General features: G+C 32.7%; 2 protein-coding genes across 4 annotated transcripts in view; one reads left to right on the top strand and one right to left on the bottom strand.

The window, feature by feature from the left end:
- Window positions 1–25,625, bottom strand: part of LOC123005340 (carbonic anhydrase-related protein 10) — an 84,369-nt gene that overhangs the window by 8,747 nt on the left and 49,997 nt on the right. Inside the window, exons 5-7 of one of the 2 annotated variants that reach the window (XM_044399036.1) lie at window positions 24,114–24,209; window positions 17,131–17,197; window positions 8,981–9,819 (exon numbers count right to left, since the gene is read on the bottom strand). In XM_044399036.1, coding sequence (XP_044254971.1) covers window positions 9,062–9,819; window positions 17,131–17,197; window positions 24,114–24,209 — 921 coding nt within the window. In that variant the 3' untranslated portion in view covers window positions 8,981–9,061. Of the gene's footprint in view, window positions 1–8,980; window positions 9,820–17,130; window positions 17,198–24,113; window positions 24,210–25,625 lie in introns of those variants that run through there. The other variant, XM_044399038.1, reaches the window with a different exon arrangement.
- Window positions 7,403–9,041, top strand: LOC123005339. Of its 2 annotated transcripts, XM_044399035.1 has the most exons (3): window positions 7,403–7,560; window positions 7,633–7,716; window positions 7,772–9,041. In XM_044399035.1, the coding sequence occupies exons 1-3, from the start codon at window positions 7,422–7,424 to the stop codon at window positions 9,016–9,018; spliced, it is 1,470 nt and encodes a 489-aa protein (XP_044254970.1). In that variant the 5' UTR covers window positions 7,403–7,421; the 3' UTR covers window positions 9,019–9,041. The 2 variants fall into 2 exon arrangements, with proteins under 2 accessions (XP_044254970.1, XP_044254969.1); XM_044399034.1 differs by having other exon boundaries at window positions 7,403–7,716.

Genomic DNA, 25,625 nt, shown 5'->3' with positions numbered 1-25,625 from the left:
ATCCCGGCGCATCCACCATTTTTACGTATGGTACTTTTCTTTAGCATTTAACACACTTACTTTTCCATTATGTTCGCATATTTAAAAACTTAGTTTTTATGTAGGCTAAATTTTTTACAAGAAATTTTGGTCTTTTGTGAAATTATGTAGATTTTTACTTTTGGTAGAGTTTAACTGTTGAATTATTGATTGTTCACCCAGATATTACTCAAAGATAAAGCGTCAAATTCAGTAACAAAGTAAAATAAAACCGTGCGAGTCGTAAGACCGAAAATTAGACATTTACATTTTGTTTACCTGTGCGCAGTTTTCGCTAACAACGGGTCTTGAGAGAGCCTTCTCTCCATAAAACAGGATGGGGCAACCCTAGCCGTGCAACTAAACTAGAGCGACAACCAATGCATATAGTCAACAAAATTTAACTCTTCTTGTCTTTTTGAAAACATATTATAAATAGAGAGAGAATCATAGCACGTAATCTCTTTTTACTTCGACATAGGTTTTATACTGCAGTATCATGGGAATGCAGTTGATTTGGAAATCTATGACAAGCAATGCGTCGCATCCGTTGCGCCGAAATTGTACAAAATAAACGCTCGTTTAGATTAACGCCAGCACTCGTTCTGTGGTTGTAGGAATTCTGTTTGGCTAATGGATTAATGGCACCATCCGAACAAGAAAATCGTCATGACCTGCACACGACTTTTGATGATATGTTTACGGTTACAATTAAATTAAAACCCAGTTATTATTTCCTATTTTCTAATTAGAATTTTTGTTTTATTTTATAATGGAGATTTTCTAATATCAAAGATGCTTTTGCAAATTTGTTAAGAGAATACTAAAACAGGCTGTTAATATTAAAATGCAAAATTAAACGAATTGCTTGCACATACATAGGATTAGAAGATTATTAAACTACGTTGTTTTGCATTAACTATTTTAATTTTGTTTTGCATTTAAGAAAAAAACAGCGTTTTAATTTAGTGCTGTATCGGAAAAGATCAAAGGAAGAAAAGATTTTTTCTAAAATAATAAACTGAGTCATTCATAGTAAATTACGAGGACACATTTCATCCATCTTAAGCGGGTGGAAGAAACTCATTGAATATTTAAATATACGAAGTAAATGTATAAAAAAAAACTCTTTACTCTTTTAATATTTATCTCTTTAGCGATTTACAAAGTCACTGAATTTAATGAACATCTTTTATGTTTGCATTTACATAATGTTTGTGCTTTGATACGTAAAACAAGTTTCGTTATATACAGTATTTTGCCTTTGAAAGATTATTCCACTAAGACTAAATACAAAATTAGACATTTGCATCATAGATAAATCTATTCTCTTAACGCATAATTTCTGGTTTGTAACAAAACACCTTAAATTAAGAAGCAATCACAAAAACATGCACCTGTTTCACAATAATTATACAAAATCACGGAACGAAAGCATTACTACCTCGATAACCTCTGATAGCCCAACACCATATTTCACTAGAAGGAAACGGCTTTCACCAACTCTTATATCGTTGCTTGGGCTACCGAAGTACTGGAGATTCTTAACTATATAATAATAGTTACCATCGATCCAACTTAAAAATCGTATTTTTATTTCTATAAATAAATGAACAGCTTTAAATCGTTTTATTGTGGCCAACACAAAAACCGACATGTGACAAAGGGATAATCTCTATTAAGTGATTAAACCAGCTTCGCTTTTCGACGGTCCCGTGTTTTTATTTTGACTCACGAAACTGGCACGATCTGTCGATAGCACGATATCTAATTGTAAACTTTTTAAATGGATTCACTGGAATCGTGTTATCCACATGAAAGCATCAAACAAGTAAAAATAAACAATAACAAGAATTTGACAGAGAGGAAAATAAATTTGCAAATGAGATTAGAATTCGATGAATTAAATTGCAAATGTTGATCCTCTGTACCAATGATCAAAGTATTAAAATACAGCTTTCTATGGAAAACTTGTTGACTAATTTCTATAGGTAATTGCTTTAGTAAAATATTAATGTATTTATGCAACACATTAACTTAATTGATTGCTCTGTTTTTATTTCAAAGTAAAAGTATATCTATGTAATCACTACTAAGTGCGTCCGTTGAGTAGAACAGTTATTTCAAAGTATTTTGGCCCATTTCTTATGTTCTTACTACATGGGTCTGTTTAGAATAGACCTTAATTGTAATATAGTAAACAACAATGATATTTTTTTTTATATTAATGTGCATCAAGTAGGTTGTAGAAGTCTTTAACTTAAAGGCCGATTCACACAAAAAGTGTCATTAATGTATAATGTCATTCAGAACAAATTTCATCACATCAATAATAATGACAAAAATCTTTATGTTTGCTACCCTACTTTAATTAAGTTGTTAATTTTAATTATTTTTTGATACTTGGGGCACACATTTATTTGAAAAAATATTTTTTAGGAAAGATTGAGGTTAGGATTGTTTGAATTTTTTCATGGTTGCCACCTTAAAATAATCCTTTTCAACGACTACTTCGATGCACATTAATATGAAAACGAGTATAGAGATAAAGTGAAATAATAATTAAATATTAAATAAATTAATAAAAATAATAGTATATTATAATACTAGTTTATAAGCAACCTTTTAAAACACGCACGGTTTAAGAGCACGACGCGTCAGCGGAGTGCTTTTAACGTCGTAAGTTTCTTAAAGGCGCTTATAAACGAGTGTTATACGCTATTTTTTATTATACCTGCCCATTTACGATCTTTTATGAGCATTGAAAAAATGTGAATTTACACAATAAAATTATCAAAGGTTGTTTGTGAATCGTTTTCGTAGAGACGGTTACTAGTTTACGTTGTTAAACACATTTTTTCACGTTGTAATTGGTCCGGACATTTCACTATTTCTTGTTACCTAGACAACTTTAAAATTTCAGCGTGCTGTAAAGGCCAAATTGCACACACTGCAGCATGTTTTAATTTAGGATTATGATGCAGGTATAATAAAAAAGTAAATGATAATTAAATGGTTTTTAGGTACACAATCAATAGTTGTTATCATCATTAAAATTAGTCATAATTAAACGAATTTCAGAAATAATAATGTTATAATAAAACTAATTTGACACATCCAAATTTTCGCGGCGTGTCATTCACTAAAATGGTACATTTTTAGGACATAAAAACCGTTAGGTACAAAATGATTTTTAAATATAAAATCTATCGATTTTATAATTATTATAGTTATTTCCTCGACGAGTTTGACTGTAAATCGGACGCTTTACTTCAAGAGTGGATATTCCACGAGGTGGAATAAATTAAGCGATTTACACGAAGACGAGTTGAATACAACATTTTATTTCGACTCAACAAGGCTTAAAATTGCATTAAATCTGTTAAAAATAATCAATCTAATACGTTTCGTATTGAGAAATACCAAACAGTTTTCACACAAGAGAAATTTAAAAATTTAAATTTTAATCGTGTCGAAGAATAAAAATTTTAAGGATTTTGCCTCACTTTTTTAGTTTTGTATTATATGGGGCTGTTCACCACACAACACTTTTTAAGGTATTTGAACCTGTTTTTCAAGGTAGTTTTTAAAAGTTAAAATTGAAGTATTTTGCCCTGTTTTTAAAGAATATACAGGATGCGCCAGAACTCGCGCCCCTGAGAAAAATGCCATATAAGGTAAGATACCAGGAACATGGAAAAAATGTTAAAAAAATTTTATCTATAAAAATTTCGAAGTTATGAGGGTTTAAAGTTTGCACTTTGACTCTATTTATTTCTGTTGGAAAAACAATTTTCCAAGTTTTTTTGCTATAGTCTATTAAAAGAGGAAAGAAGGAAGCTATATTCTAAATTGTAACTCTGTTCAATGTTATTTGAGGCTTTTATTGCCAAATTTTTCTCCCTTTACTAAATAATTGTAAAAAAACATGTACAAGATTATAAATATCATTAAATAGATATAAAAAAATGTCAAATGTCAAAAATTAAATGTCAAAATTTTTGGACAGATGGAATTTTTTAAACATTTTTTCATGCTCTTGGTTTCTTACCTTACTTGAAAATTTTCTCTGGGGCGCGAGTTCTGGCGCACCCTGTATAACAGACCTACTCGGTAATGTAAGTGTATACCTAATCGAATGTTATAACATATTTAGTTAGAAAGGGCTCTGTAGTTTATTATACCTGGTGTCCCACCGTGTATACAAAATTTTTCTTTGATTTGACTCAAAATGTTTGTGTATGCCAGCATAATTGCAGTAGCCAGAAGTAATCGTGCTAGTGGCTTCCTATTCTCCGGGGAATTAAGTCTGCTAAATTAGTGAGGTACCCAAGCAATCGGAATTTGTCAGTAATAGTCTTGAAATAACTTCTCGTAGGTAGGTAGGTGATTGCTGATGAGATTCTCCTTCCAATGTGATTGTTGTGCCGGTTGTTGGATTCTCTATGCAAGTGGAAGCAATCGTCGCACACGTAGTATAGTTAACATTTAATCATAAGGTCGACATCAACCGCGAGCAGGTGCTAATCCCTTCGGATTAAGCCAACGTTGTCAGTCGACATGCACGGATACATCATCGCACCATTCCCACCTCGCGCAGGGCGCTGCACCAACTGATGCTTTGTCAACTGGATAAATAGCAACACGTCGGCCTATACAAATGGTTGTTGCGTTCGGATTCAACCCTCTTAAAAATGACGGCCATTATCTGGCAGACAGATCGTGAGCAATCTGACTAATGTAAAGCGCTGGCCTTCTCATATACATCCACCATGTGAATTTATTCCGAGAATATATTTATAAGATGGTGATTTATTTTTACATTAGTGCCCCGCTTCCGCGCCTGTCATATCACAGACGCGCTTACATTCATCAAAACGAGGATTGATTGCGCATTATAAAACAATACGAGAACCTTCGGATTCTTGCTTCGAGTTGCAGCGGTTCTATACCATGGCTCCGACGCTTGCCTACCATCATTATTCAAACTTTCTTTCTATTATGCGGCTTTCAGTTCGGCACAACGCCTTCACAATGTTCTACAATCTAAATAGATAAATGGCCAAATCTAACTACTGTACTAGAACACAAATTTTCTCGGAAAATATTCAATAACTGTCGAAGAGAGATTTGCATGTGTTTCTTCCCATTTTAAATAGAAAACAAGCCAATCTTCTGCTGTATGTCGTGTCAAGAGAAACCAAAGTCGGAACCAAATTACGTGAGCCAGATAGATATTAAATAGATAGATAAAAAAAGTGTAAAGGACAAAATTGTAGAGAATCAAATCTGCTTTAAAAAGTCCGCGACACCAAATCTCCATCTTTAATGGTTTGGGTTTAAATAGTTTCTTAGACACGCCACATACAAGCGAAATATTTTCGTCACTAAAGATAGAGTTCTAGTGTCGTGGACTTTTTTACTACAAATTTAATTTTCTACAACTTTACACTTTTCAAAAAAAGTTAAAAAAAAACATGAGGCAAAGCAAACATTTCTGTTCTGTTTATTATTTTATATTACGATTGTCAGCAAAATTTTCATTATTTCATTTCTTACTGTCAAGTATCAATTTAATATTCTATCTGCCTGTAACTTTTTTGTTAGTGTTGTCATCATCTTCATTTAAATAAAACATTATTTTTTTCGTTTGTCTCAAATTCGCGCTAGTGACACTCATTGAATAGCAGCAATGCATTGATATGTTTTTTTTTTTAAGTGAACATGCTAAGTTCAAAAAAATGCTTCTGTAGGTATATTGCAATGCAATATCAATTTATTTGTGCCTTAAAATGTGTAAAAACGATTTTCTCTTTTAAAAATAAGTTCTTTTCTTATCGACTTTTATTGATTTGAATACCAGTTAAAAAGTAAGAATCCACTAAGTTATTGAAATATTCAAATTTATTTAAAACGTAATTTTCGTCTTATGATAACTTTAGGTTTGGGACTCATGGATCTTATTGAAAAAGTGTACCAGTCCAACCGAATGAAGCAAAAAAAAAGCATAAAAGGTCAACAAACCATTTAGAGCATTTATCTGATTTTGTTTTTTTTCTGAATCCGTTCCACTTAGTTTTGAGAAAACATTAAAGAATGAATGCTTTCAATGATTTCTGGTAAAAGGTCTTGCTTATTTATTATTGGCAAAAGTGTATTGAAATCAATTATTTCGATCAATAAAACTGATTTAACGCAAATGTTTAATTAAAAATTTGATTTAAAAAACGGGACTTCAAATGTAACAATAATAAATATCCTTGAAGCACTTGCTTTGCGACTTGGGCTTAGCATCAGTGAATGAAATAAAATCGGAGTAAAATCAAACCGATGTGTTTGGTGTTCTCTTTGCAAATCCATACTTATGCACAAAGTCCAAAAACACACAGAGAGAGACGAATGTGTTCTTCTTTTTGATTTGTGTGTGGTCCTCGGACCGGCTTCCTTTAGTAAACACCCCGGACTTTTTATGTTCCCGTGTCGTTAGAATGCAATGAAAAATGGTGTCGAATTCCGGAGTGAGGTTGTTTATTGGTTGGCTAAGAGCGTCGCTATCTGCACTCAGCAATGGTATGATTTACTACCCGATATAGACGCCACGCAGCGGTGTACCGGATAACAGAGACGATTTATGGATCCGTTGCTAAAATAAACCCGATTTTAATTATCGCGACCATTAAATGTAAATAAAAACACAACACGAGATAGCCGGCCATGGGCCTTCATTAACGCCCGGAATGCAGCAAATTCCGGATTGTTTTACTTAAATTAACTGGCCACATGCCGACAGGGAAATTTCCGGTACATCGGATTCAATAATCAGTGATACATTTTTGCGGAGATTACGCAATATTTGCTAGCTTTGGTCTAAGCTGGAAGAAAGTTAGTTGCTTTGTAAAATTGTGCACATCTGAATTTAATGAACTAATTGTGATTTTACAGAAGGAACTGCCGGGGTTGAAGTTACTTGCAATTACGGGCGACGGTTTGAATAAGACTTGCACGAGATAGGCTTCATTTGTTTAGAACAGAAACTAAAAATGTGCACTTTATTCTTTTGACAACTTTAACTGGAATAAGAGAAACGTACAAGCAATTTTTTCTCTACACCAGAGAACACAAAGACCTTTGAATTATTTCAGGTCTAGACTTAAGAACATGAAAACAATCTTTTACTTGTATTTCAATTATTACAAAGTTTTTTAAATTGATGAAAACTGTTTAGGTACAAAAACCACTACTAATACTACAGTTAGTTGACATGTTATGAAAAATCGAAAATTTGCTAGTTGTTCACAGTATGGTTTTTTAGAACTTTATTAATTATTTACAGGTTGCCACGGTGTTGTCACAAATAAAAATAAATAAAGATTTTGACATTTTCTCTTAACGCGTTTTTAATTATGAATCTGTGGAACTTTTTATTGTTACTATTTTCAAGAAATCTTCTGCAATGGGCCTCTGCAAACGAAGAAGAAATATACAAATCTGTTGTTCTAATTGCAGACCAAAAAATTGGTGATCCAGTTCAACAATTTATAGGTACAGGAAATATATTAAATGAACGATGGGTTCTCGCATTAAGCCGAATCATCAAACCTAAGGCAGAGTTAGTGGTAATTCCAGGTCATGAAGTATTTATTGATATCAGCAAAAACAAAAACAAGTACCGTGTAATAAATATACTGAAGCAAGAAGGTAAGATTCCAATATTTCCATATACCTTCAATTACTGTATAGACATAATTTTCAGACTGGTCAAAATCTGAACATGCTTTCACCTTACTACAAACTGCCCCTGATATAAAATTTGATAACTTTACGACTGTCAAAAACATGTTTTATAGTTTCAATGCAAAAGGTAAACTTAATTCGAATTGTGAACTGGTAACTTGGCACTTAGATCTAAAAAAAAGGAAATGGACTAAAATACGAATTTCTGTTCATCTTAAAGTCTCCTCGACCATTTGCAAAGCTAACACTGCCTATGAATCTTGTGTTAGTGTTTTGAATACAAATTATTTGTTAAGGCCGTGTGTCCATAAAGTTGTCCTAGGAGCTCCTTTAGTATGTGATGTATCAGTTAAAGGAATCTATTTTGGCGAAGATGCAATTCAGTGCAGTAAATCTTTAGCTATATCTGTTAATAAAGTGTACCTTTTCGAACAAGATCCCAGCATGCTACACTTTTTGTATGGGCAAGCACTCCGTAAAAAACTAAAAAGAAAGATAAACGCTCCAGAAGAGCCGACTCAGGTTAAGTTTGAGATTTCAAGCTCAAGTAAAACCAGTACATCACCTGAAGGAACCACCATGCAAAGTTCACAATCTCATTCAGTTACTCAATTGGCAGAAGAACAGGCTTCAGCTTCATCACAAAATAGTGCACAACCTCAAAATAATAACTCATCTACTCAAAATCAGTCTAAACCACCAACTGAAGTAAATCAAGTACAGCCTTTAGATAGTCGGGCAAACAAACCGTTTGTAGCCATCACTCAGGCAAATCAAGAGAAGCCTTTAAACTCGTCTCAAGGTGGCAATGGCAAGGCAAACGAACCGCTTACAAACGCCACTCAACCAAAACAAGACAAGCCTTTAGACTCGTCTCAAGGGGCCAATGGAAAGGTGGATCAGGCAAACGAATCGCCTAAAGGCGACACTGAGGTAAATCAAAACAAGCCTGTAGAGTCTCAAGGTGGTGGTGGAAAGAGTGTTCAGGACGACACAGATCAGCAAAAAGCGTATAAAAAATTGCTTTCTGTTATAAAGTCCGGTACTTTCGAAGAAGGTGATGCATACATTTCCGAATATTTGATAGATTCTTCGCACTATGAACTTGAAAATATGAATATGAATCCAAGTGATCGAGAAGAAGATTCGGAGTATCTTAAAAATATGATCTTTAGAAAGAGAGAACAATGTTCGGGTGGAAATTATTGGAAAATTCAATACTGCTTCCTTTTGATTTATCATTTATTGTTAACATTATTTATTTAATAAAGTATTAATACATTCCAAACTGTGAATCACATCTTAAGTTCTATTTTGTCAACATTCTAATGATTTTATGAGCTTCAAGCTCGTAGAAATTTATGAACGCAAATGTATAAAAGCTTCCTTCTGGTACAACGAAACATTCGTCGTGACAAAGGGAGGGTTGGTTATAACAGTGCGTGGGCCATCGCAGAAGTCCAATTACTCCAAATTCGCAAAAAACTGGTAATCCACTGTCGAAGGTACATATTTTCATTTTTCGGTCCGTTTTAGTAGTGGCATACAAAACTTGGTTTTTTGCTTTTCCCCATATTTTTACTAAATTGCTGGTCACTTCATGCGACTCCATCAACTGGTAATTGTAAACCTCGTTTTCTCTCAGCGTGAATGTTACGTGACACTCTTTAAATGTTTGCCGTGGTAGAATGTGTATTCGACTGATTTGCGACCCAAGAAAATTTATATCTCGTTCTGTTTGTGCCACTGCTAAGTTTGATGTCGGTGTGAAAGCAATATGTAGTAACGCGTAATTGTATTGAGGATTAGATACATTTGTTTCAATTCCTAGGTTTGAGCAACCCAAATATGCGAATAAGTTTTTGCTAGGGTAGATATCTAGGGGATTCTTTACAGTTAGAATATGTCTTTTGGTAAGTACCACTCCATGTGCTATAGCCACAGGTTGCTTTTGTTCTTTTTTTATGAAGCAGGCAATGGGACTAGGTCGACTTTTGGAAATAGAAAGGAGTACAACTAGTAGGAAAGCTAAAAGTGTCACCAGTCGACACATTTGAGCTTTAATAGCTGAAAATAATACGTTTGTGTAGTGTGTAGTGTTAAATATTAAAATTATTTAATATTTTACCGGCGAATAACGAAATTTCTGATGCAGCAATGGAAGTAATCTGATTTTATCAATATGATATTAAGATTAACGACACAGACAGATAACAATATCAAAATTTCATTGCCAACTAAACAAGAGAAGGTTTCTTAAGATGTTTTATGCTGAGAAATTTAAAAAAGGCTAAAATTCTTGATGATTTTGTACAGTTGTCCGAGTAGTAATTTCAGTTCTGGTGCAAAACCGCACGCAATAACCCGTTTAACGTTTATGTTGTTTATGCATTAGTCGTATGTGACAGTGTGAAAGGGTTTTGATAGTGAAAAGTGGGGGTGTGTATGGCGTGTCCTGGTCCAACGTGACAATGACAAGTTGGCCGTATATCCCTTTGGACCACTTGAACAAATACGCTTAAACTGACGCAACCGCCACCGATTGTTATTTATACTTATTTACGTTGGACGCACACTTGGGACTGATTGATTATTGTTTAAACGGGACGACGCGATCGTTATGAAATCATTCGACGCTAATTCCACTTGCGAGGCTTCATAAAACACACGTTATTACAGGTGCAATTAAACCAAACGGATTTGACATTAAGTGCACCCTTAAATAACTTATTTGATATCAAACACACGCGGGGGATATTGACGTGTCGAGTGATTTTTACACTAGCAACTTTAGAAACCAAACAAATAATGTTTTCTTCAACCAAAAATGCCAAATAGCCTTACGTTGGTAAAGTTTTTACAGCGTTAAATTTGTCTATCTATTCTAGAGCATTAAAAACACCAAAATAGACACAAGAAAATTGAGTTTTTGATGTTTCAAAGCTGAAATCACTAGTGGACTTTACAATAATAAAACATTGCTCAAAAAGACAGTCTCATTCTGCTTATTATTGCCAATGTCTCTTTTTACGATATTAAATAAGTTCAATTTATCAAAGGATTGAAAAATTTCAAAGTCGAACCCACGAATTAGGATGTATTTATTAAAATTTATTAAAAAAACTTCAAATTTTTTTTTCTACGACCCTAACAGGAAGAAAGTTTCTCCACCATAATTTCCGAACGAAAAGTGGCGAGTTACCTCCCAGTCTCGGGCAGTAACTTCTAACTGTGGGAGGAAATGCTATACTTTCCTCTCTTATAATACAAATAACTATTTTCTACGACCATATACGAAACTACAGTGCGATCAAAAACTCTGTCTAACAAGCAAGCGTAGAAGAAATTGAAAACGTATGTCTGTGCAAAATAAAATGTCACAGTGACAAATGAGAAATGTCAAAATGTTTGTTATGTAAATTATGACAGGAAACCGTGGTGAACGATTTTTATGAATAAACACCAACAAAATCTTATTTTAGTTTGTTTTGAGACGTTTCATAGATCAATTCAATTTAATTAGCTCAATGTTTTAGTTTTTATAAAATAATTTTTTGACATCTAGATAACATACGAACTGCCATGCAACATACGTCCTCAACTAGGACGCCTACTTGATCGAAAGACTTTTTGATCGCACTGTAGATCATAACGTACAATTACATATGCGCGATAATTGGCAATATCGTACGAGGTCGAAAACCTGTGCGATTTGTTTTCGCACTGTGTGTTAGAAAATTAACGCACAATTCACACTCGAATGTTTTGTATTTTTTCATTTAACGTATTTTTTTTTGTATCCATTATAAAAAATAAATCGTTATTCAATGTATTTTTGTATCCATTATAAAAGTAAATCGTTATGAAAAAAAATATGTTCGTAAGAAAAAAATTATTTATGGTTGTAGGAAAAATAGTGTACAAAACTTGCAGGAAAGTGCAAAGTATTGCCTGCACTCGGCTAACGCCCCGTGCGCAACTTTCCCGCTTGTGCGTTATTTATCACTTTCCCTGCTCGTTATGTAATATACTATTACAATAGTTTATAATGGTGTAAATAGTGCAGCATTTTTTGGAAAAGAAATTGTTTAATCAAGAAACACTTGGTTCCATACTTTTTGTTCACTCTGTATGTAGTGTGTAGTTGGCTTTCTTTGTGATAGGATTGTATTAAAGCTCTATAAATAATGTGTTGGCCCTGCGAGACGCAATGACGCTAAAATTTTAATATCTGATGTTAGATGAAAGAAGGAAAAATGTAAAAAGACGACGACTTGATGAGGAATATTTACAAAAGACGCTTTTAGTATAGCCTCGTTAACATATACATAATGTAAGTCATTATTATGTAAATAAATGCACAATCTTAATGTCAATAATAGAATTCATTCAATTTGCATTTGAATGAGAGTCGTATGTTACTTTTGAGACATCCAGTCTATGATATGTGAATCTCTACAGTATATAATGTTTACATTTTATTCCTTTTACAAAGCGTTGCGACGAAAATTGAAACACTTATTAAAATAGAAAACCAAAGGCCACATTTTATCGTTGTAGCGTGTCCCAAATTACACCACACCCCACATTTGAGATTTTCGTTAAATCAAGCTCGATTTTTGCAATTTGTACGTCTCTGATATTGATCGGCTGTGTCATTAGATATTTTTATTTCCAGACGACATAAAATTGCCTTAAATTTATAGATACATAAATATTTATGGTTGCAGTCAAACGTGCTACGGCGCTACATGAATATTTTGACACTAATAATTCGAAAATATTTTTGTGCAGTGCAAATTTGATTAGTTATTGATGATCTCGTCAAAACCACAAATAAATAACTCGCATGAGTGCTTGGTGATACCATCAATTCGTTACGGAAACACACATGCTAGGAGAATTTCTACAATGCATGATGAGTCGGTTAATATAATTCGGTTAATTGTCTGAACTAAACTTCCACTAATGACACGTACACTGTTTAGTGGATTTTTGTGTTGCAAAAATAACATTATTCAATTCTCAAACTGTGGTACAGAAAAACGAGTGATTTAATCAGAGATTATGGAAGTGATGCATTAGTTTTACCAGCGGGATTTTTTGGGCGAAGGGTTGGAGGGATAGAGAAGACAGAATGATAAATGCAACACGTAAACATTACTCACAATTGAAATAGTAGGGCCGTAATTTTGATCTAAATCTAACTTTCGTCCCAACAGATTAAATATAAATTTAATCAACTGGTTATAAATTATTTAACAACATAGAATAAGAAAATTAAAAAAGTAGTGACAACTTGAAAGATAGTTGAATTTGAATATACAACAATATGACTTTTTGTTTGTGCTAATGTGGATGTGTAATTATAATTGCCAAATTTTTAATTTTAATCACTTCTTCCATAAACCTGCTATGAATAATTAAGAACTAAAAACCGCCAACAAAATGCAACTCCGGTTGCACCTTCCTTCACAAAAGCTTCTTTGTCCCGACAATCCGATTACCGGTTGGTCGTTGCCACCTCCGCTTCGAAAATGCGACCCGAAGAATCAATTTGCTTGTCCTATCCTCCTCTAAACGATTCACACTCTCACTTACAATAATATTAGACCAACTTGTGTAATTATACATTTCCCCATTTCCCCCTTTGCCCTTCGTCAACTTGTTGAGATGATGCGAGCTTGAAGTGTAACCTTGTAAGTGATCCAGTTACAAAGTTTCCATTAATTTACATTATTGAATTTGCGCTCTGTGCACATATCCACATATGCAATTCAACCACTTCAAGCGGATTGATGCTTCGTGTTGCCTATGATTTCGAAATGGGGTATTATTAAACAATCCGTAACAATCTAGCCAGGCGGATATGATGTGCTACGGTTTGGATTGCTAGTGGTATTTCTCAGCGTTTTATTCGCATATGAATGAAAACGATGACACTAGTCGGAACATAAAAGCGAGCTCTCAAATTACTGCACTGTTTCAAAATGTTTGCCAGATTTAGCCTTTATACACAAAAATTGGCTTTTGATTTAATCTTGTTTTGTGCACTTAAGAGTATGTGTAATAAAAGTGCTTACTTTTTATAAAGCTACATAAAACTTGTAGTAAGAGGAATGGTTTACAATAATGTATTTTATAAAACTAACTAAACTACTTTAGTCGCCTTAATGTCAGTGCACGAGATACGAAACTTGTGATGAAGGTAAACAACAGTTACAAAGTTAATGACTGTTGGTATAAAAGAAGCTTAATCTTCAAGTGTTATAACATATATAAACAACGTCGTAATACATAATTGCAAAAATTGAAAATTTCATATTTTACAAACTTGTTTAAAAGTTCGTATCATTGAAAAAATTGAAGTTATATTTACTATCCCGGCGCATCCACCATAAATGTAAACATTTAAATTAATTAAAAGACATAAAATACCACAATTGGGCTTCGTGTTTGCACAAAAAATATTAAATAAACTTGTCAATGCGTTGCAAAGTGTTGCATAAAAGCAAAAATAATTAAAAATAAAAAATAATTTTTCTCATGAGCTTTTTCTGGTGTGAGTAGGTAATATGCAACAAAATAAATTTGTAATGTAAATAACTATATACAGGGTAGTTATGGCGTGACTGACACAAAGAAATTAACAAGACAGGAAACACAATTTTTAAGGTTATTTGTCTTTCCATCGTTGGAAAACACTTTAGTGATTCAAGCCTTTTTGAAACTTTTCTATTTAGGAAACATTGTCTTTACAAAGACTCAACGGCAGAAGCATATTTCCCAAATTCGCCATAAATGAGAATTAGATCTGTTTTCTCATGGTTCGAATGTATTTTGACTTTTTGCTAAATTTAATGTCAGTTCTGACCACGATCGTAAAATAGACAGGTCTTGAAACTCCATTCATAAATACGTTTGAAAATTGAATTATTTTTTCTGAATCGCAGGTGGTTATGGAGGGCAACTATACCCGTGGCGCCTTCACGTGGTGATTTTATTAATTCACTGTTTGACAGCATTTTGGCAGCTAACCACAAATTTAAAAAGCAAATTTTTCTCTATTTCCAACTTTTCTAAATATTTTAGCTGCTTGTGCACAGTTTTTCGGTGTTTTAGGATGGTTTTCTTTGATTTATACTTCATGTTTTCTTGGTTAATATCTTGTTTTCTTTCGTTCTGTTTAACTTGATTTCTTATCTAAATTAAATATTAAAAAAATTTTTTGGTTTTGAGTTTGTCGTTCAATGTTTTTGGCAATCAAAAAGGTAAATATATTTGGTTTTTATATCTTGTTTACACAAAAACACTTCTGCAGATGCCCAGAATTTGTGCTGTTTTCCATTGAACGACTAAATGAAGTAGTAAACAATTGTGTTTTTTTTTTGGGTGAAAGAAAAATTGGACCTAAGGGCAAGGAATGAAACTCTAAATACTGTACTGCAAAGAAAAGACAGAAGCTGTTAATTACATTTTGAGAAAAAAGATACAAAATTAGAGAGAAATCATTAAAACATTTTACATTGAAGCATTTAATCGACTAGGGTTTTGAGTTTTGACATATTTGTAGTCTAAAAAGTAATATTTTGGCTTAAAGTCCTATAGATAAATGAGTCCACAAATGAATCAAGTTTTTAAAAAAATATTTATTTCTTTACTCTGTTTACAAAGTGCCCGCTCACCACAAAAATAGATCCTGAAATTGTCTTTATTGTYACTGTGGTTTTCTTTATTATTCAAAAAATRTTGCTGRACACGAAGTSGGTCCCGACCATCGTGTTTCTGACCAAGTAAAAAACACCATTTTTATAAATCTTGGAAGATTGTCTTTACAAAATCCTTCTACATTGTACATTTTGCACCAACCTTGATCGCTACATTATTAGTTAGAATTGGATAACTAAAAAATAACTTATGTATAAAAGTTACTTACTAAGTTAAAAGATGTTTCCTATCATCAAGTGTAAAACCAAACCAAAAACCTCCTCGAGGACTAAATGAATGAAGCGGCAGTTAGCTGCCACTTTTATTAAACATATTGTACTTTATATGTGGCGCTTATTAAGTTGTTTCTTGCACATTTTTTAACAATTTTGACAAGCCCACAGTAACCTAACAAATTATGACAAGCGCTAATTTAATATTTGACATTATTTATGCACGGAGACGTCATTTTTCGTTCATAAATACGCAGTAATTAACGTAGTATCCGATAGAGGCACCACGGGTATAGTTGCCCTCAAAACCTACTGAGATCCAAATTTTTTAATTCAATTTTGAAACACGAGTTTCCAGACCTGTCTATTTTACGATCGTGGTTCTGACAAATAAAATTATTGGAAGCAAAGCTATAGTGGATTCATAATCGATTTTTCAAAAAATGCGAAATCTAAAATATCCACGTTAGCTTTGCAAATGTATTGTGGGTTGTATTTTCAATTCCGTCAGGCTCATTATCACTCGTGAAATACCCTGTATTTTCAAAATTATTAAGTTTAAATTTGTTCCAATTCTTTTTATTCGACCCTTGTAGTAAAATTTGAGTGTTCTTTAAAGTTACTTAAATAACATGCTTAAACACCTTGTATAACAAGCAAATATTTAAGTTTGCAACTCACGTTTTAAGATTAATTTCATCCTAAATTTATTTAAAATAGATTCCAAAAAATGTACTTTGAAAATGTTTCTGTAGTCGGTGGTGGAGAGAGTTAATTTGAGAGTTTATTATTGCTCCAAAACAGTAAAAAAGGAATAAGTAATAAAAGATTTATTGCAACATTAACAGTCTGAGAAATGACCGCTACACCTTGCAGAGTGGCGTTGGCCGTTATTAATAATTTAAACAAGCGTATCGGGCTTTGTGATTTATTATCTGTAGCAGTCTTGCGGTGTGGGTGCTATTCGCTTGGTATTGTTTACAGCACCGCAGGTTAAATGAATTGTCGTATTGTTTGTTATTAATTATGATATCGGTTTATAGAGACTCGGGTCTGTAAATGGATATCGTTTAATGCTCGGAAGTGTAGTGGTGACAGAGCATCGTTTGATAAATGAACCCGAGGGCGACTTTGATAATTGTTTCTGGGTGACGCTTGTTTGTGTCACGTGTTGACTTCTTAACGGAAGTGGAATAACTAATGGAGTTTTAATAGACGACGTAAGATCTCCACACGCACCTTAACTTGTTAGTCTTAGATATGTTTCATTACGGTAAAAGTGCCACACACCGGAGTGACACGCGAGCGGCTTCATCTAAATGCCGTGTCATAAATAATACAGTCGGGGGTTGTATATGGCGTGACTGGAATGATTGACCTCTTCTTTAATTAACCATAAATCAAGCAATATTCACTTTAGGCTCCTCGCGGAACTCACCTTTGTACATCACGTGGCTGAAAACGTTGGTGATTATCCTGAATTCCGGATTGGACCTGTCGCCGATCTGGAAAAAATAAAAAACCGTTTTTAGACAAAGCAAACATCGCACAAACACCGCAGCCTTGCCCATCTGTGGCGTGACTAAAATCACTCTTGGCTCTTTCAACTCTCGGCCACGCTACTGCATATCACATACTCCAAGCTAATTTAAAAACATAAGTGCCTTGTTGCTATTTGTTATCTCTGATAGATCGCATTCGCCCTAATTAAAAAATTCAACGCTGCAAAATGTTGCAACGATCGATGCAAGACATGAACATAGCGTTAGTGACAACTGACTATTTATGCAGCATCCTTTTACGCAATCAAGATCAAACACACCAAGCCACTTTGAAACGAAACATAAATTAATTACATATAATACATACATCAAATCAATTCAAAAGCAGCATTATAGGTGTTGTATGAGAAATAATTATTTTCAGCTTGATTTAAAACTAAAATTGGATCGGAGAAGCATAAAAAATAATAACGCATTCATTGCAAGAAATAAGGGCAAATATATATAGTAACGACAACGTCTAGCTTAACGCTATTTTACTTAATAAAAATAAAATAATAATACAAGGTGTGCCAGAACTAGCGCCCCAGAGAAAAATGCCATGCCAAGAAAAATCCCAAGGTAAGATAGCAGAAACATGGAAAAATTAATGTTAAAAAAATTCTATCTATGAAAATTTCGATGTTGTGAGAGTTTAAATTTTGCACTTTGACTCTATTTATTTCTGTTGGAAAAATAATTTTCTAAGTTTATTTGCTACAGGCTATTAGAAAAGGAAAGAAGCTGTATCTTAAATTGTAACTCTGTTTCATGTTAATTGTGGTTTTTATTGGCAAAATTTTTGTATCTATACTAAATAATTATAAAAAAACATATACAAGATCACCAATAAAACTAAATAGACATAAAAAATGTCAAATGTCAGAGAATAAATGTCAAAATTTTTTGATAGATTTAAAAAAAAATTGCAATTTATGTAAAAACTTTCTCTTTTTTAATTTAAGTATAAAGTGGATACTTGTAATCCTTAGATCATAACCTTTACGAGAAAAATGGTTTTATAGTGGGTTGTCATATAAAAAAATATTTTTTATCCGCAAACGTCACAAAAGTGACCACTTTTATGACTAAATGACACAGGTAAAAGTTTTACTTTTCAGACGTGGAGTAAAAACACTGTTTTTACGCCTAGGCGTTTTCACTTTTACTTGACACTTTGACATTTACCACTGTTGTCTCTTTCTTGTCTCTTTTGCTTTTTCAGCATTTTTTGGACAGGTACAAGGTAGATTATCAGCATTCGACATATTGCACTATAAACTACACCAGTTATTCTCCAATTAAATCAATCAACACTTTCGAAATCTCAACACAAATTCCGAAACTGACGCGTGACGTTTGTTATGATTTTATTGCAAAGCGTCCTGATTATTGAGGTGATTTATTTGATTATTGGTGTGTTGCTCTTTTCTCTCCATCTCAACAGTTTGCAGATAAAATAGTATATGTTATTTGGAGTAAAAGTGAGTTTATGTGGCTCAGCTGAATCCATTTGAATGAACGTTCAGCTTCGCCACGTAAACAATCACTTTTACTTCTAATAACATAATCTACTATTTTGTTGAACTCAAATACATAAGAAAATTTCAAAAAAATTTATTGTTCATAAAACATCACATTTGTAAGTATATTAATTTATCATTCATCAATTAGTTTTTCCATAAAATAAAAGTTTAAGCAAAAAACGTTTGATATCATACTTTTTATTCACCTGATACAAAATGTAAGTATTTTACCAAGGGCATTATGAGAATGTTATTATTTTCGAGGACGACAGGTTTACAAGTTCTCTAGTCTCTAATAACCCAAGACTTTTGTAAGTCGCCTATTGGACATAGACATCAAATAATGTTCGTGGTTTTTGATCTTTGTCTTACTTATCCAAAAATATCAAATGAGTATTGTAAACACTATCATGTAAAACAAATAGTTATAAGTGTTATAACCTATTATGCCCTAAGGCAGTATTCTCTTTATGATACACTTCGTAGGGAAGTTATTATCAATCAGTAATGAACAAATAAAGTATATAAATACATACAGTAAATACAGTGTTCTAAGAAATACGTGAAAAGTAATTTCTTACTTTGTTTTTTTTTTTTTGAATCTATCGTATTAATACTAGAGAGACTTTCTAACTCACTTGAGAGAAAACTAATAAGTTTTCATAGAATAATGTGAGCAAAACATCGAAGAAACAAGACAGTGTAGTGAATTGATACCCCATCTAGAAATAAGTTCATTATAAAATTAAAGCGAATCAAAAGTGACAATAGTTTTAAACTTGTAGGTTATTATTGGGAAGTCAGCCTTATTTCTAAAGATAGTTTAATTTGAATCGTGGTAATTACATTATTTTTGAAGGTACAAAAATAGTATATTATGTTATTAGGAGTAAAAGTGATATTTTATTTATTTTATTCCAAATAACATAAACCTTGTTATCCGCAAACGATTCAGATGGAAAGAAAAGAGCAACACAATAATTATCAACTAAATGACCAAAATAATCAGGACGCTTTGCAATGAAATCATAACAAACGTCACGCGTTAGTTTCGGAATTTGTGTAGAGATTTTGGAAAGTGTTGATTTATTTAACTAGTAAATAATCTACACTGTACATTCCTCTCCTGAAAATGCTGAAGCAGCGGAAGAGACATTGTAAATGTCATAGTAAATGTCAAGCAAAAGTGAAAAAGCTTAGGCAAAAAAAACAGTGTTTTTTACCCCGCGTGATTTTTTTTGTCTGCGGATAAACTTTTTTGGGCAAAAAATTAAGCGACAATAGTCATTCTTAATTCTTAATTCTCTATAAATGTCTTATCACTTATCAGTTAACATCTCTAAAATTTTAATACAATTAATAATTATAATGAAATTTTAGCGATGTTAACTGATAAGACATGTATGAATGTAATAAATATAATAATTATAATAATAAATAGTTTAAACTATTAAAATAGTTAATAATAATAGTTAATAGTTTAACTATTAAACTATTTATGTATATTCATACTCATTTGAACTTTTAGCGTGATTTTATTTTTTATTGTAAAAAAAATATATGAACACTTAAGAACCTAAGCTTAAGAACTTAAACCTTATAATTGTTTTTCTATTTTGTTCTACTCATATAATAAAAGTGCTACCAATAAAAATTAAATATATCACTTTTTGTGTTAATAATTAAACCAAGGTACACTTACTGTTTTGAATAACTAAAAGTTTTGTTTTCTTGCTAAAAATAGATTTTACATAATTTAATATCTTGGCAGACTCCGCCAGATACTTGCTTTGCAAATGCATTACATTTTTATGTAGTTTATCCAAGTATTATGGTTGAACGCGTTCTACCCCTTTGATGTAGTTGTTTACATCCACTGCGTTAATCTGTGAGAATAAATAACAGTGCAATTTAAAGAAAAAACTACTCGTACTTCGAAAATTCATTATTTTATTATTACTCAATGATTGAAAAATAGCCCAAATTGTTTGTTTGAAAAACTGCCGCGTTAAATTTACACAACTAACCGGAGTGGCGTTAAAAATTAAGCGTTAACCCAACAGTCGCTATGTGTTTTCCAAATTGAACGCTACACATTTGAATTGAATTAACTCTTTTATACTTGGATTTGTTATTTAATAAAGAATTAATCAACAATTAGGAAAGAAATAACTTGCGGAATGCGGTTGTAAATTTTATGTGCCCTAGTCTGGTTAGTCGTAAATGATTTATTAGTTAATGAAATTGAATATTGGCACTAAATCTCGCCGTTTCCACAATAATGTAAACACCAGCCCTAGTTTTGAAGTCTTTGTGTGTGAATAATTTTCCTTGACCGTTTATTTTGCGATGAGAGCGGTGACATATTTATAGTACCATTTGCGCCGTGATGATGGGACATTTGCTGGAACTTTTATCACCGGTGCAGCTTTTGAGAATGTGAAAAACGCACGCCGGTCGATGCATTCCAGTTTGTCGGTATGAAAAGTGCAATGCGCAGCGTTTTGCATACCAACAAGGGTCAGAGCAGTGGTCATATCGCCCCACTTGAAATATACCCCAGCGATATCTTCCGCATGACCGGCGGACGTTGTAAAACCCATCCAGAAGCTCCGAATGAGCTGTACTACATTCACAATATGCTAATCTACTCCGACATTACTTCCCGTTCTCTTAACCGTGTCCGTCCGTTAAAATTGTTAATTCTCTTTTAATACCGGACCATTCACTGGAAAGGATTAAATATACATGAGACCTCAAAGAATTCGAGACGGTACGGCCGCCTAATCTCAATGAACGTCTTGTTTGTATTTAAACGAGACCCTATTTTTACTGACGGCACAGTTATTGACGTGCTAAATGATAATAACCGCCGCTTGCATAATGTGACGGAATTTCAACCGCAACACTTGATATTAAATGAAAGGAATTTCGAATTGGGGCCGACTCGACCATAAATACGAAGAACAACCAAATAACAGGGACACTAATTGGAAAAAGGTAACGTTTGAATTGTTTCACTATGTCACAGGATGGCTCGTCATATTTTAAAATACCGGAGCCTGCAGCAAAGAATTTCGCAATAGGATATGGATTGCTTTATAAATATTTATAGCTCATTTTAGTGGGACAGTCCGATGTAACAAAAATAAAAACTGTAAATTTTAGAAGCCGGCAGGAGGCTCTCATATGGATACGTCTTCACCGACGGTGTTTTATACAGGTGTTCCGTCTAAACCCCACATTAGAAGTATTGAGAGTTGGAATAATCGTATTTATTTGAAAATTGGTACATATCCATAATGCATTAAGTCCTCCTAAATGAAAATATTTTCAAGATGGCGGCACTGTCGGTTATACCGGAATTCGGTCTCAACTTTCTTATTTTAAATGAAAAGGTTGATTTTTTACTGCGGTTTTGGATTAATCGGGTTATTTTAAGGGAGTTTTTATCAGATTTCCCTATACCTAAATTTATCCGTTTTTTAAATATTTGGAGTTTTTCAAAAAAATTTGGATCTGTACCTTCCACTTTAAAAATCGGTAACTCTACCATTTTTTAAGATTTTGAATTCGTTTTTTTGGCGTTTGAAAGAGAAAGCTTAGATCATTTTTATGGTGTTTTCAAATTTTGAAAAAAAATAACATATCACAAAATTTGAAGGTTACTTTTGTAATAATTCAAATACTCATAACTCAATTTTTTCAAATGTAATACCCTAATTTTTATTTTACTAGATAGAAGAGAATTTAATTGTGCATTGATCTGTATTAACATTCCCTATACCTAAATTTAATAGTTTTCAAGTTATGGACTTTTTTTAAGACTACAGAACTATGGAAATCAAAAATGTCAAAATTTTCTCTAAACAAACGTCAACAGTAAATTACTATTTGACAAATAGTGCCAAAATATGGAGAATCAAAGTTATGCAAACTTAATTATTATTGATAGGTTCTACCATGCAATCATTATTTAAAGCTAACAAGTGAGAAAAATTTATTTTTGTTTAATGAACAACATCATAATTTTGTTACACTCTCCATAAATACAAAATAAATTAATTAAATCTAAGTTTGAGTAGCTTTGATTCTCCATATTTTGTCACTATTTGTCAAATAATAAGTCACTGTCGACGTTTATTGAGAAACAGTTTTGACATTTTTGATTTCCATAGCAACCTACACGAAAACGGATATGGCTAGTAATAGATTTTCGGCAGTCTTAACAAAAAGTCACCATAACTTAAAAATTATTAAATTTTGGTATAGGGAATGTTAATACAGATCGATGCAGAATTAAATTCTCTTCCATTTAGTAAAATAAAAATTGGGGTATTTCATTTGGAAAAATTGAGTTATGGGTATTTGAATTATTACAAAAGTAACCTTAAAATTTTATGTTTTTTTTTAATTTGTAAACACAGAAAGATCTAAACTTTCTCTTTCAAACGCAAAAAAAACGAATTCAAAATTTTAAAAAATAGCAGTGTTACCGATTTTTAAAGTGGAAGGTGCAGATCCAAAAATTTTTGAAAAACTCCAAATATTTCAAAAACGGCTAAATTTAGGTATAGGAAAAGCTGATGAAAGCTCTTTTAAAATAACCCGATTAATCCAAAAACGCAGTAAAAAATATAGCTTTCCATTTAAAATTAGAAAGTTGAGACCGACCTTCAGTATAACCGGAAGTGCCGCCAACTTGAAAATATTTTCATTTATGAGAACTTAATGGTTTATGGCTATGTACCAATTTTCAAATAAATACGATTTTTCGAACTCCCAATACTTCTAATGTGGGGTTTAGACGGAACATCCCTGTATATACAAACCAACTTTTAATATTTTAAGTAGAAATAGTCTAATACAAAGCTTATCTCTGCTGGCAAACAACTCTATTCTTTATTTTGAGACGTTTGAAAAATATTCACTATTACACTAATTGCCTCCAAAAGAAACAAGAAATTTTTTCCAATAATGTTTGTCTTTGTAGATTTCCCAACTGATAAAAACTGTCATCACTCTCAGAAACGCGATCAAACACCAGTAATAAATCACTTTGTAAGTGGGAATTATAATTGTTAGTTTTGCTCTTTATCAACCAAAGATCAAAGACTGCTTCCTCTTTTTGCGAATCACGCGAGAAACCATGAATTTCGTAGAAAATATCTTTTATAATACAGACATTTCGATATGAATCACTTTTTCCCGACAATTTTTTGTTTGTTTTGAAGGATCTCTTTTTATTAAAGCTAGTCTGAAATAATGAAAGCATATACATGTTTTCAACAAGATTTCAAATTATTTTGACTTGATTGTAAAAGCATTTTTTTCCAAAAAATTAGAGTATTTACCTGCACCATTAACGATATGCCCACAATGCCCTGAGACTTGTGTTGTGCTTCGGACATATTGTGATAGAGTTGCTTATTGAACCCATAGAGTTGGATCTGAAAAATATAAATAGAATAAACATTTAGAAAGTGGTAAGGCTTTTCATGTAATTGGCTTGAAAGCATCGTAATAAAATATTGTGAAGCGATCTTTTCTTAATATTTATGAGCAGTTGTTTGAATGTCTAGGGGTTGTGTATTCGAATAGAATATGTATACTATCGTACTCGAATATAAAAGAAAAAACTAAATCGATGGGAATAAAGTAATAACACAGAATAGATACATATCCCAGTCCATCACGCTGACTTTTCAAGAAATTCAATAAGTCGTATTCGAATCCGGATGACTCGGGAAGATGGATGTATGCTTAGGGCACGTATAAGATTTTTCCGTTCAATACAGAACAGTTGGGTTCCGGAAAAGGCGATAATTTTCTCTTAAATTCGTCGCTAGCTGTGTTTTATTATTCTCCCGTGCCAAAGTTGAGATGCTCATTTTCATAATAAAAGTAATCCGTATACATGGCGAAAGTCATAAAAGAGTTTTAAGCATGTGGATCGCTATAATTAAGTGAAATACAGAGAGTTTGACCCCGTACATCTTCTTTAACACGCAGAGTTACGATGTGCTTTGGAACATAAATACTACAAAGCTTGCTTTAGAACAACTCGCTAATATCTTCACTAACTGCCCTGATCTGAAGTTCCTATTGATAAATTTGAATTTTTAAGGCCCGTTACTTAGATATTTTATTAACAACAATAACAATCATTACCCGACGTAATGTAAGCTCCGCCAGGAAGCATTGTTGCAACCCTATTCAAGTTTGCTAATGGGAAATTCTAGTCTCGAATCTTTTCTTTTGTGGCCCCCTTTTCAAAGAACATCCGATTCACTGTTTACAAAAAATAGACAATTCACTTCGTTAAATAAGTACGCCCAACGCAAATAAACAATCTTAAATTCCTCAATATGGATGCATCTAAAATTATTAGGCCTGGAAAACTTTGCATTCCAACAAAATTTGATTTATTCCAACTACCCTTACCTCTAAAGTTTCCCTAATTTCTCGATAACAATATTACAGACAAGATGTTGGAAATAGGGTTCAGTCTTTGAGACTCTCTCCAACAAGAGGATATATTACGGCGCAAACAAATCAAGTACTTCTCCAATATATCGGGAAATTGTCGTTGCGTTACAGCGTAAAACAACAGTTAATTATGATGTTAGAACTACGTAAAATCGTAAGAGGATAGATGCTTCAAAGTGAACAGAATAATAATAAAAAAAACGAATCTGAATTTCTGAATATATACAATGGGTATTTTTTCAAAGTCTGATCCGCTTGTAAATCTTAACAAATGGCAGTAACCAAAAATATTATACATAAAGGTAGTGATAATTTTAGAATGTATTTTCACATGGTAAGCTATGGAGTTATTTATTGATTTATTGTAGTACATTACA

This window comes from Tribolium madens, unplaced genomic scaffold (genome assembly GCF_015345945.1).
Source record: "Tribolium madens isolate multiple individuals breed KSU strain unplaced genomic scaffold, Tmad_KSU_1.1 Scaffold_20;HRSCAF=117;Tcas5.2_LG4, whole genome shotgun sequence".
NCBI lineage: Eukaryota > Metazoa > Arthropoda > Insecta > Coleoptera > Tenebrionidae > Tribolium > Tribolium madens.
This window is presented reverse-complemented; position numbering and strand designations above follow the sequence as displayed.